This window comes from Chiroxiphia lanceolata, chromosome 20, assembly GCF_009829145.1.
Source record: "Chiroxiphia lanceolata isolate bChiLan1 chromosome 20, bChiLan1.pri, whole genome shotgun sequence".
Classification (NCBI taxonomy): Eukaryota; Metazoa; Chordata; class Aves; order Passeriformes; family Pipridae; genus Chiroxiphia; species Chiroxiphia lanceolata.
Window position 1 is genome coordinate 11,658,740 of NC_045656.1, and position 13,652 is coordinate 11,672,391.

The 13,652-nt window shown below is 46.3% G+C and overlaps 1 protein-coding gene across 1 annotated transcript in view; it reads left to right on the forward strand.

The window, feature by feature from the left end:
• Positions 1-8,468: 8,468 nt before the first annotated feature.
• The window catches only part of PITPNM3 (PITPNM family member 3), a 62,208-nt gene continuing 57,024 nt past the window's right edge, over positions 8,469-13,652 (forward strand). The window contains 1 exon segment of the mRNA XM_032707417.1: positions 8,469-8,729. Within this exon segment, the coding sequence (XP_032563308.1) occupies positions 8,606-8,729 (124 nt within the window). The 5' untranslated portion in view covers positions 8,469-8,605.

The window sequence follows — 13,652 nt, forward strand, 5'->3', positions numbered from 1 at the left end:
TTCTGAAGCAGGCCAGCTCTCTGGAGGTTACTGCAGAAAGACTTCCTGTGGGGAACACATGGTGCACCAGACCATTGGATTAGTGTGAGAACTGGGGGAGAAAGGGACGGAAATAAGTGAGACTGAATTACATCTGGGTATCTCAGTCGTGCTCAGTTAGCTCTTTAATATAGGGAGGAATTTTTTCTTAGGACTTAGATATATACAGTTGGGAGTTTTAATCGTGCTTTGTTTATAATGAGAATTGTAACCTTACCTTGTGCATCAAACACTCCACATTCAGTTTGATGTCTGAACACTCTGTGGAGCCAGAACCTGGCTGACTGTGGCAATTTTTGGAGCTGCTTGCTAGTCCTTTGGACACCAACTAAAATCAGTAGGGACTGAATGTCACTGATGTCTTGATCTAGTTCCCTTAGGGATCTGTTTCAGTGTTGTTTTCGGAACCCCATTACATAAACCTGACCTTGAGCCAGATTACATGCTTGGGAATGCATGCAGCCAGGATCAGAAAGGGCTGGACTGGTGTCTAACAGCACCCCGTTGTAGAAGGCTGAAAGCTGGGGACTCTTCCAACCTGCCGAGCCCTTTGGCTTATCTCAGCCTGGTCACTGGGTAATGTAAATTGGGCTTATTGCTTGTGGAAGATTTAGACAAGACCTGAAAAAGGGAGGAATGGCAGGTGTTGTATTTTTTTCTGCGGCGAGACTTACTCTGATCTGTGTTAACGGATTAGAATACCTTTGTTGTTGACTCTTTAGAAAGGTTTTGGTGTCCTCTGTGCTCATGTCAGGGGTAAGGAAACAAGATTTAATGGGCTTTGAGGCAAGGTAAGGCTGTAACTTACATAATTTTATGAGTGAAACGGTTGTGAGTAGATTCCCCATTCTACCAGTCAACAGCCCTTCTTTACCACCAAGTGCAATGAGAAAGGGAGAGAAATGGAAATTGTAGTGAGCTTGACAAGGAAGACCAGTGTCTCATTAGTCTGTCCTGCCTGCTGACAGCTGAAAGGAAAACTAGTTATTTCTGGTAACGTCCTTAGTCTGTTAGGCTGGTTTATTTTTCATATTGTTCACTAAATCACAACTTATATTGATAGAAAAGATTTACTTCAAGCTACTGAAAATGGCTTTGGAGTTGAAATGAAAGCAGCGCTAATCAGGTATCACTTAGTTACGCACTTATCTCTGAGCAAGTGGTAGTCAGAGAAGTTATCTTGATCAAATCAAATGCAGAATAAGAGAACAATTCAGTGTTGATTAAGTCATGGGCAGAAAATCCTGATATTTTTAAATTAAATAGCAACTGTTTTCCTGGTACCACACCTGTTGCCTTCAGGAAAGTTTTGCTCTGCCTTCAAATGAGCAGAACAAAAGATCGAAACATCTTACTTTTATAATTGGATATTCCTTTCCTTCTGTGAGTCAAACACAAGAACAGCAATGTTATGGAAGTTCATGTCTGAAGATTTGGTCTTTAGTTGTTCCAGTGAATTCCTGGTAGGGACAAGCTCCTGCAGTTTCAGGTGGAGTTTAGTGCTCAGATATTGTCAAGATTTGGCCTTCAGTTTGGGACAATCTGCAAAAAACCTACTCTTCCTATTGTGAATTCTGCAGCTACACCTGTGCAGGCAGCTGAATGAAAGCTAGTTCCCTGTCCAGGTGTTTTCACTGGAACTTTCATTTGTCTCTGACATTTGTAAATGTGGCTGAAATTCAAATGAAAGGTTATATTCTCTATAATTGTCTGTTGTCTTTCAATTGGGAAAAGAAGCTTGTTCTGAATATGGAACTAAGTAGCACCAATTAAACTAAAGGCAGCTGCTGCTGCCTTCCTCCCACTCCAGCCCCTTCCTTCTGGCTTCTCTCTTCTGCAGCCAGTCTGAATATTAGGCTAGAGGGAATGAACAGCCAAAGAGAACTGGGTGAGCTGGAAGGAGACAGAGAGCAAGTAAACTTTAAAAGGGGAGAAAGAACAAAGTGGTTGCTTCTGTGGTCAAGACTTCTGTGTGGATTTCTAACCACCTCAGGAGCACATACTTAACAATGATTATATCCACAGGAGGTGGCACCATTGGTGTCAGTTATTAATAAACCTCTTAAAATGCACATACCGACTCTCTCTTTTCCTGTCTTCTTCCTCTTTTTTTAAACTTTCTGTAGCGATTTCTGTCCCTTTTTGAGCTGGCACAGAACAAAATGTCCACAGTATTGGTGAAACGTAAATAGCATTGTTCAAATGGACCCAGACTGAGATGCTCAGGGGAGATCAAGCTGGGCTGTTCCATACAGACAGCTCCTGGAACTAGCTCTTCCAGTGTCCTGAAATTTGTCCAAAGCAGAACCAACTGCATAAGAAGAAGGCTGCCCAGAGTGATGCAGCCCATCAAAAAAAAAGTCATGAAGTACCACATTTGTTTCCTTTATGAAACATCACACTTTGCTTCTCCAAGAGCCCTCCTTAACCTTGGGTCTGGGTAGAAGGGAGTGCTGGTGCTAAAATATATGCTCTTAAGGTCTAGGACTTTGCTTTTCTGCTTGCTAACAAAACTGCTGATGGCACATTTTTGTCTCTCTCATTATTCTCCCTATGCATTACACAGATGGTTCTACACCCTTCTCTTGCATAGTACTGGTGGATGAGGGCCATGGGTGCTACTGAGAAAAATATTCTCTAAGTTATTAGTCTGAGACAGGGGGAGCAGAGTGACATTTAACATCAGCATTTTTTGAATGCACTGGCCTCTTCTGAGCGTCCCCACTTGTGGATCACTGACTTGTTCTGTGTTACACTGGTGGCACTTCCCTGGCTTACATAGAGGTGATTTTGGAGTGGAGCATATGCATGGGGGGCTGCACAGCCAGGGTTCTCCTTGTGCTCCTTTGCCTTACCTGGCTCCTGGTGTGACTGGATTGAGCAGCAGGTCCATCGTGCAGGGAGCCATCCCCAAGCCTGGCTGGGTGTCCTGAGCTCTGCTGCCCATGCCAGGTTAGGCTGCTTTGCAGCGTGGGACGCAGGGCGAGCACTGCCCTGGCTGAGATCCTTTTGTGCCTGAGGAAGCCCATGGAAATTGAGGCTGGGTACGTCTGTGCAAACAGCTGCTGCACTGTAGAAGAGGAAAGCTCCACAGATGCTTCTAAAAATCCTGGTGTCACTGTTTCTCCCTCTCCCCTCAGCATTTCAGTGAGGACACATGACTAAAATAGCCTGCTGTCTAAAGCACAGGGAGAGCTCTGCTGATTACTCCTAATTTTTGTTCTCATGAACATATCCAGGTTTTGGTTGTGGGGGTTTTTTTGTTGGTTTGGTCCTCCCCCCCCCCCAATACCCAGTCTCTCAATTAGCAAAAAGAGCTGGATTTAGGGTCAAGCTGATACTCATCAACAAATCTTGCATTTATTCCAGTCTTTCCTCCTGCTGATCTTTCCTAATACTTTGCTCTGCGATGGACCAGCAGTCAGGGTCTGGGAAGAATGCTTCCTAGCAACGCGTTAGGCCACTATAACAATGTTTTAGAAAAAACAGGCTGCCTTTATCAAAATAAGATTAGGAAACTGATAGACTTTTCCACATGGAAAGAATAGATGCCCTATCCTTATCCCCTGAAATGGGAGAGACCCCACAATTTTATTACCATTTTCTTCTTTTCTTAATGGAATAATCAGAATGGACTCAATAAAAGAGAGCAAAATATCAGTAATATTAGAGATTGGAGAGTCTGGGTTACTCCTTTAATGGTGGGTTAAATTGGGAGGGGGGGGGGTAGCAAGAGAGGACAAAATCTAAGCTATTCCTTACTGAAAGAATGAGATATCTAATCAGAAAGATATTAGTATAAGCAAATCAGTATGTAGGCATGGCAGGTTTGGGCTTTTGGTTTTGGTAGATGCTGATTAACTTAGGCTTCTTCTGTGTGTCTGCAGCAATCTAGATAAAAATTGTACCTTTGGGTTTTCTTGCTTCTTCCTCCTTTCCCTCTCAGTGTGGTGTTCTGTCACTGTCCTGTCCTGTCCTGATTTTTGAGAGTAGAAAGCTTGACAAACATGATCTGTATTCTGACATTTTGAAAATTAAGACATTGCTCTCCTCTTCCAGCTTCCTCCTCTCCATGTCAAGATGTGACAAAAAAGCTCCCAAAATGGCTCTAAAGTAACAGCATAAAATCTACAGCTGCTACAATTTCATACTATTCCTTGAAATTTTGATTCAAGAATTTCTGAACACTTGTTTAGTTTTTTGGTTTTTTTACTCTGTGCAACTTGTCTTCTAAAAATTGTTAAGATCCCTGTCCTTAGGGTGGTATTTGGAGTGGACAGGGAGTAATCCTTTCTGCAGCACTACCAGGTATGCAAAGGTATGGTTATATGGGCATATTTAAATGCGGGAACTTTCCTGTAGGGTCTACAGCACAATTTTCATGTGCTCTCAGTTGCACCAAGAAGTTTTTGTGAGCTGTATTGCTGTCTCCCATCTGGATCTGGAAGCTTTCTGCCTTGTGCTCAGCAAATCTATCCCTTTTATTAAAGAATTGTAAACAGAGCAGAGAAGTCAGTCTCAACTGGTGGTTCTGCAGTGTGGCAACAAATACTAGATATAAATTAATTACTTATGAAATCCTTCTGAAATCCTGTGATTTTAATTCTTATGAACTTTTTCCATCTGTTTTTATACCCTGTGCCTTCCTCCTCGTGTAGCTACCAACACTGGAGAGCAGTGGAATTAAACCAGCAAGTACCATTGCTCCTGCCTGCAATTTCAGAAGGCCTCAGCCCTGACGTTACTGATCAGTCGTAGTCTGCTCCTGCTCTGCCAGACCTTTGGTTGTGGGGGTCCTTGGAGAGGCTCTGGCTATTAACAAGACTTGAGGCAGGAGGAAAGAGCATCTTTGAGTTCCTAGACAATGAAATGATAGATGAGGGGTTGAGGACTAGCTCTCTCAGCTCTTGTCCTGGCTATGACAGCTGTTGGGCCATCAGTTAGACTATGCCTGGCCCAGGATTTGTATGCTTCCTTGTGTCTGTTGTGGGCTTTTTACAGCCATGAATCCAGCTTCAGCTGCAAAGCTGAGTATTCCTGGTGTCAGTCAGTGCAGTCTTTCTGGTACCTGGGATTAACTAGAGCTAACAGCAACCTGGCAACATCACAGCCTCCTCATCAGGCAATGTGCCTGCCTGCCAGACAATTCCCTGTTACCTGGGAGTATCAGGAAGTCTTTGTTAGGACCAGTTGCTGATCCATTGCTGTCCTCTCTTATGCCTCTGTGGATTATGATTTTGTTCCCTTCCATTTTTTGCAGAATGCTGCTCTTCTCTGAACTAGGCTGTGACATATCCTGTTTCTTTTTTATTTTGGCAGTTTGGTGATGTATAAACAGTGCAGAGAGGTCTTGCAAACTATTTGAAGTTACATTACCAAGAGTTACCATCTCAAGGCTTATTCTTGGATCCTGGATAGCTTCTTTGGCTGTTTCACTGGCATGAGCAGCCACAAAGCAGGTGTATCTACTGCCAGAGAATTTCTCAGTCTGTCCAAGTAAAACACCGTAGTGCAACCCATTTCTAGTGGGTGGCTGACGTGCAACACTTGGCTGGGAGCTGCTCCATTGCCTGCTGTTTTCTCTGACTCAGTGTGGTGTCTGCTCCTTAAGGCTGCCTTTCAAGTTCTGTGGTGACTTCAAGGAGGGCATAAAAACTGAACTTAAAAGGTTCTGCCTGTCACTGAGCCCTCATCAACTGCTTTCCTTGAGTCCCACATCTGCTGACGAAACCGCACTCGCATCACCCTTTCTTGAAATAAGCAATTATCTTCTGACTTTGGACAAACAATATTGGCTCTAGAGGACAGATCTTCCATTTTCCTTCCTCAGCATTCTCCTGGTTTCACTCTGAAGGCTGCTTAAATCAGGTTGAACCTGGTGTCAGCAGGCATAACAGTATAGAAGCCAGCCTTGAATTCAGTCCTGGAAATATAAACCAAACAAGCAGCCTTCAGCTTTGGTGCTGAGGTCCTGACCTGTGCAGTTAGAGCAACTCTCCTTGCCCAGTTTGAGCAGGTTTGGATCATTAGGTGGGCAGATGTTTTCAGGGGGGCACTAGTGTCAGTTGGTATCATTTTTCTCTGAGCTCCCATCCTCGGGTGGCTCTGCACTGCCTCAAGGCACTGGCTACCTATTTTGTTGATCTTTTTCAGAGTGTTTTGTACAAGGTTGATTTCTGTAACTGGACATCTTGCAACACCAGAAAAGCCAGCAATGATGCAGAGCATCCTTTGACAGAGGCTTTGTCTTGAGAGGAGTTTGTCTGCTCCATTGTAAGGAAGAGAACTTGGGTCACCAGTAAAACAGCATGTGTTTCAATTAAGAGTAAATGTGTTTGGAATTAGATTATTTCTCAGTAGGTTCTTTGATGTATAAATATCTTTAAATGCATTCCAATTCAAGCCATTACCTGGCTTAGTATATTTTTCTTACATTATTATTTGGCGATGACTCTTGAAGAAATTCTACATGTCCTCTGTAATGCATGAAAAAAGCTGTGCCTTTGTGTACTGAAAGGATTTTGTTGGAATCTGTGAAGCTTTTGAAAGTCTTTAGGAGAAAGAAAAGATTTCTGGACCTATATGTTGTCAAGGACTGGCAGTTGTCTGCTTTCAGTATTCAGGACAGTGGAAATTAACCTTTTCCTCTGGAGGGAGGCATTGTGGTGCTTACTGCCTTCAGAGGCTGCAGGTAACTGCCCGCTCAGGCAGCTGTGCCAATGGAAAGACTTTTTTTTCAGTCACTGCCTCTAGTCCAGTGCAGAAGAGCCATTTAGGCTGAATATTATCTCAATACAGTCGTTGGGATGTATCTTGTAGTGTGCAGTCCTTGCTCTTTGTGATGTAAACTGAAAAGGGTTTAATGAAGAACCTCTGATGGTGAGCAGGTCACATCTGTACAAGACAGAAGCTGCTTGTACTGAGCTGTTGCAGTTGGAAGCAGCACAGAGCAGGGAACCTACTGCACTTGTCCAAACACATCTCTGGCTTTCAGACATTCTCCCCTAAGCCAGTACTGTCACCAGAGTCAAGGAAATGACATGAAGCTGTGTCAGGGAAGATTTAGATTAGTTATCAGGGAAATGTTCTTCCCCAGAGGCTGATTGAGCACTGGTACAGGCTTCCCAGGGCAGTGGTCACAGCACCAAGCCTGTCTGAGTTCAAGGAGTGTTTGGACAGTGCTGTCAGGCACATGGTGGGATTATTGGGGTGTCCTGTGCCGGGCCAGGAGTTGGACTTGATGATCCTGATGAGTGTCTTCCAACTCAGCACATTTTATGATTCTATATACCCATGGTCTCTCTCTAGGATCGCTTTCTTTGGTGGCTTAGTGACACCGTAGCACATTTGGGAAAGCCACCCTTATCAAATCTTCTAAACAGGCAAGTCCAACAGCAGAGGCAATGTGGCTCGAGGACAAACTGTCCAGCACATAGCACTGTCACCCAGAGCTGGAGGAAGGTGAGCCATAGTTTGTATGCTGGCTTGGGGCTGGGAATCCTTGAGCATTGTGGCTATTCCACTTAAGGATCAAACAAAACCACTTAACTCGCTGTGTTCTCAGGGGTATTTGCTCTGGCTCCTTGAATGAACGCTTAGCAACACCCCGAGCGAATCATGTATTTATCTTAATACCTACCAAGCTGGTATTGGCACTGAGCCTTAAGTTGCTTTAGGACTTGGTTGCATTATGTTTGCTTGGCTCTTTAATTGTGGGGTTCTTTGGGCCAAACTTTTGTTCGCTGCACTTTACTAGGTGGTGCTCTGACACACTAGTAACATACAAGCCTTTGTAGGCTCTCTGCCAGCCTCTTCCCATCGTTCCCCACAAGATGGGCTGCAACTTAAGACGTTTCTTAAGGTTAATTTCTTTCAATCCTTGGGGGATCTGGAGAAGCTGGCTTCTCTACTTTTAGAGATATGCTGCTTCTGGGGGCTCTAAAGAAGGAGGAATCGAGTCTCGCCCTGTAAGTTCCCTGGTCCAGCTCTCAGCAGGCTGTAAGCCGCTTGCCTATGGCTGACCTAAAGGCGGCGCGTTGCAAGTAGTTCAACCACCGCACTGACATGGGGCTTGGCAACAACCGAAGGATATTTGGTATTAAATTCCAGCGCAACCACTTGCAGGAGCAGCTTGCGGGGCCAGTGCCGCGGCAGCGACCGAGCCGTGCGGCGCCGGCACCGTGGCGCAGCTGGAGAGGGGAGTCGGGCACGGTGCGGACAGCACGGGGGAGCGGGTCCAGCTCCGTCCTCTGCCCGCCCGCAGCTCCGAGGGGCCCTAAGACGGAGAGGGAGCCCCGACCCCTCCCCGGCGGGCGCGTCGTGGGGGTTGAGGGCAGGGGGAGCCCCCCGCGAGGATCCCCGGGGCAGGGCGCTGGTCGCGCTCCGCGGGCCGTTTACGCGCAGCCACATCCCCGCGCTGGCGCGGTCCTCCCGCTCTCCGCCGAGCCGCTCGCTGCGCCTTTAGCGACGGCGGCTGCGCCTTCAGCGGCGGGGCGGGCGGCGGCGTCTCTCGGCCGCGTCTCTCAGCGCCGCAGGCGAGGGGGCGGCGCGGGCCTCCGCCGAGCAGATGGGGCGGCGGATGTGCGGAGCGCGGGCGCGCCCGGAGCGCCCCGCGAGCGAGCACCTGACGCGGCTGAAAACGGCTTGGCTGCAAGCAGGCTGCCCTGAAATGGCGAAAGCTCCGCGCCCAGGTGAGTGTTGAGCCCCGGGGGCGGGATGGGGTGGCTCTGAGGGGAGCGCGGGGCCCCGCGGGGGGCCAGGGGTTGAGGCTCGGGTGCGCTCCTACGTACCCGCGGCTCCGGGGCAGCCCCAGCTCCGCGTCCTCCCCCCGCCGGCCCCGCGGAGCGTTTGAACACAAACTCGTGTGAACGAGGCGCGGGTATGTTCGGTCCCTTGTCGTGGTTTCCGAGCGCGGCCCGCTTCTGCCTTGGCGCTCGCGTCGGTCGGTGTCGTGGTCGCGGCACTGCCGGGGCATCGCGGCGCCCGCGCCAGTCGCCGCTGCCCGGCCCTCGTTCCCGCCCTCCGCCGGAGCTGGTCTGGGAACCGTCTCTCCAGCGCCGGCCTCGTGGTGGGCCGGTGCTCGGTGCCACCTGCCCAGGAGGAGCAGAGCGGGAGGCAGCAGCCGTGCTCGGAGAACAATAACGGTATGCTGTTGGGTGGGACTTGCTGAAAGGCAAAGGCTGCGCTTTGCCCGTTCACGTGCTGTAACCTCGCGCTTCCTCCGGAGCCCTGAGCAATGCGGAGGTCGGTTGGCTGGAGCTGGGACCAGGGCTTGGGGATGCTCAGCCGCAGCAGCACCCTGATGCCCAGTGCAGCCTACAGGCCACAGGTGGCATATCCTGTGTGTGCACGAATGGCCGGTGACAACCAGCAGAACAGAAGAGAATGCAATTGCTGATGCAGAAGTGGTTTTCTTCTGGGTGCACACAGAGCCCATTGCTGTTGCAGATGAAGGCCTGACGCTGTGACCGAATGGTCAGTATGTGACGTTCACCTGGTGTTTGGTGCCAGCTCTGGGACAGCTTTACAGCAGCATGGCAATATTAAGTAAACCCAAAGGGGTTCCTTCAGCAGTGTTTTTTGGGTTTTTTTATTATTCCTCCAGAATAGGCATGGATTGGTGGCAGTCCAGAGACATAATACTCAGGAACATGAGAGCATCAATAATTTCAGAAGATGCAATATAGGATTGAACTAAATGGTTGTTTTTCCATCTTTGGAAGATGAAGAAGTAAAAAGTGAGGGAAAAGTCTCACAGTTTTTTCTTTGGCATTAGTTTCCAGTCCTTTAAGTTTGATAGGAAAATAAGGGGGCATTGGTTTGGCTTTCTGTGATACATGAGTAATGCAGCCTGCGTATGTAGCTTGTGTGTTCAAGCCCAACTTTGCACAGGAATTTAAAGGATGGTACTTGTCTCGGATGTGATTCCACTGACTTCAGTAGACAAAATATGTCTTTTTGATGCCAGCTTTGTGACACTGTAACTACTTCTTATTGTAAAGCAAAACTAAACCATTCACAAAGGAGGTCTGGCAGAACATATCTGTGTAGGGAAATGTGCTGCTTTTATAAATGGAGCCTACTGAGTTTATCAATGTGAGCTGGATATGCACAAAGATAGAAATGTTGTGTCTGTTTTGCTTGTATGAACCCTGCCTCGCAGCCCCTTCCAATGCTGTAGCCTTATCTCAAAAGAAAGATCACAAGTCTGGGAAAATCTGCTGTTGATCACTGTTGAATGACAGGTGTGCCTGTAAAGGGCTTTTAGTCGTGGTCCATGCTTGACTCATTTGAGTAGTCAGATCTCACCTAGTGAACTCCAGATCTTAAGCACTTGGAGTAGTCCCTGTGCAGAAGTGCTTGGACATTTGCAAGATTGTAGGTTGTAAAACCTACCAGACAGAACTGCAGATGATAGTCCTGATGGTAGTGACCTGACATGTCCCTGTGGGAGTGGGGGGGATATCTGCTCTTTATCTCCTGCTTTAATTTTAACAGACAGCAGTGACTGAAAATGTCAGATCCTCCTCAGTAAGCCAGAATCTCTGCACTATGAAAGTAGAGTCTTTCAGATGTGATGCAGGCAGTCCACCTACCAGTCATTGCAGGAAAAGGTTAGAGAATATTCATATCTCTCTGGTTTTGGGGAGTCAGTTTGGAGGAGGTGATGATGATACTGAGAGGGAGGGTGAAGTTAATTTCTGCTGAGGGGGAGCTGGTATCTGAAGCATCAAGAAACAGCTCTGGGAGATGTACCACAATTTTACAGGAAAGCTCTATCTAGGATTTTGAGCCTGAACAGCCATGGTAAACCTCTTCTCTCGCTTCCTCCACCTCACTAGTAATCCCAGAGAGTGCAAGACTGGAAATTTCACTGATACCCTTAAAATAGGGGCTTAAAGGCCTGCATGGCTTAATTTCTTGATTTGTTTTCTTTACTTAATATGCAAATACGTGCCTGTCCTTACCATCTGCTGCAGAATTGCCAGTGGAAAGATGTACAAAGTAGGTAACCAGAGACTTGTCACTGTGGAATTGCTACGAGATGAAAGACACTGAATGAGGAACGGGAGAGGGGAGTTGGTTGTGTTGCGCACTTTTGACCACAGTGGTTTCTGGACTGTTCCATCAGTTAGCTCTTTCATTTCTTGACAAGGGAACCTGCAATTTGTGTGGACTTTTTTCTGTCTATAACTATGTCTCTGGCTTTGTCAGCTGTGCTCTTTGACAAGAGAACTTGACATCTTGACTTAGCCTTCTACTTTTTTCTTCTCTATCTCCCTTGGTCTTGTATGCTCTCTCTCTCTGACCTCCCTCTCACCTCTCATGGTTATTTTTCTCCCTCTCTCCCTTTAGGGTCACAATTCTGTAGGCATCCCACTCCGCACCCCCCCTCAGCCCTTTCTGCTTGCAGTGTGTTTCATTTCAACTTCAACTGATTTCATTTAAGTTCCAGTTTCTGCTGCAGGTTCATTGTATGATTTTGGACGAGTTCTGTGTGGCCCTACTATCAATAATGTCAATGTATGGTCTGTCTTTTTTGGTACTCTGTGTGCAGGCGAGGGCTTTTTCTGACCATATGTTAGTTTTCACTCTGGAATTATTGAAGGGAGGATCTGCATCTCTGTCTTGCCTGAGCTCCTGAGTCTGAGGAGTTCCTCCAGTAGTTAAATTCACATCCTTGTAATATACATCTTCAGTTTCACATTTGCCAGAGAACAAATAAAGCATGTAGCTAGAATATACAGTGGGTGATTTTGGCCTCCAGTAAGTCTTAACCGTGTAGTCACTAGGTAACACTGTGTGGGTAGCTCACTTAAATCACTTAATGGGTAGGCAGGAAGCATCTGAACCATCAGAATGGAAAGAAGTATTATTATACAATAGCAGTCACTGGCAACAGCGAAGGTCGTTCCTTCTACCCAGCTTGTCTTTCCAAATGGAAAAATGACTTGTGTTTTTTAATTTTATTGGGAAAACTGTCCCTGAATTCAAAATGGTCACAGTTCTAAAGCAAGTTTTGACAAGTGGAAATGTTTTAATCTGTGCAACAGAGTCTATTTTTTTATATATTTTGTTGAGATTAATTCAGTCCTCAATACTTTACTATGTAAAAGACTTAGTTTCCAGTAGGTGTGAGAACACTGTGTGCTGTTTCGTGTCTAACTCGGTTGGTGTGGTGATAGTATTCAGGAGTGCTTTTCTTATGATACCTGTGTCTGGCATGTGCTTATTCTAGGCTGATTGGCAAATGTTTGTTACCAAGCAAAAGATGCAGGAAAAAGCTGGGCCTGCTGCAAAGCTTGAAATGTGTGATAATGTGACAGTGAAGTGAATTAGTTGAATTAGTTTTCCAGTAAAGCCCTCTGCTGTAATCACATCCAATGAAAAATGCTGCTCTTATCCCAAGCTGCTTGAATTGAACCTTCCTGGCAGATCCAGTGTGAGCACACCTGAACCAGGTTGGTCTTTGGGACCAGCCTGTCACACTGCTGATGCTACCAGTGCACGAGGGGCGGTATGATGGCATTTTGGATCAGCCTGCTTGCTTTCTGCCTGTCCTGTTTGCCTGACAAAGTAACCAGTGATCCATGCACTGGTAAGGAGAAGAGGGACATGCTGGAGTGACTCTTACGCTGATGCTTCTGGGCTGAGCTTACTGTGCTGCTGCTCTGCCCTCACAAATACGCTCAGGAATGAAGTCATTGCTCTTTCATTTCCTAAGTGTTTGTGCTGGTCCTGCTGGTGAAGTTCTACTGTAAACAGTGATGATTCGAGTTGTGGTTTTCTTTTTCGGCTGCAGTCAGTGTTTTTAAAGCTGTTTCAAGATGAGAGGGCAGCAGAACCAGAATTATTGAGTGACAGTGATGAGCTGTTCTGTCTTAGGATGCTTGGGACTTACAGGATGAGTGTGTTTTGGACATTAGGCCTTTTAAAAGGATATAGGAAATGATTAAATTAGAGTTGGGAATCACCAGTGTTAGCTATTCAGTTGCCAGAGGAAGACCTTTGTTTCTTAGAGGCTTTCAGAGTCTCTTAGGCCTTACCTCACTTCTTACCTATTTTTCTACTTCCATTTCCTTAGTCCCGAGAATGTTGGCTACAGGCTAGTAGAGTCACTTTAATTCCTCTTCTGTTTTTCTTTTTTTTTCCTCTTTTAGAATCCCCTCATAATCACGTGGGATGAAGTGTGCTCATGCACCACTTATTGTCATATCACTGCTAATACATCAAAAAAAAGAGGCACCTTTGGAAAGAATCTGAGTTTATACCTCCTGACCAAGAGAAGCTAGAGACAATTCTTCTCTTATATATACTTTTCCATTGCTGTTGATTTCTTATGGAACTGTGATAAAATGAGCTCTGCTGGTGTTTGTGGGTGAAAGCGGAATTGGCATTTTTCATGGCTGTTCTGCTCCTTAGGTCTATTTGTGGAACATATCAGAGATTGCACCATCATAGTGGGTTGTTCCTTCTCTGGATGGACAGCATTAGAAGCTGCAGATATGTGAGTGGGAACTGTTTCTTCTACTGTTTGCTGGAACTATGTATAGTCACTAAACACCAGGGATGAAATTTGCCTTGCATCTGAATTAGGATGCTGTCCACAGAGG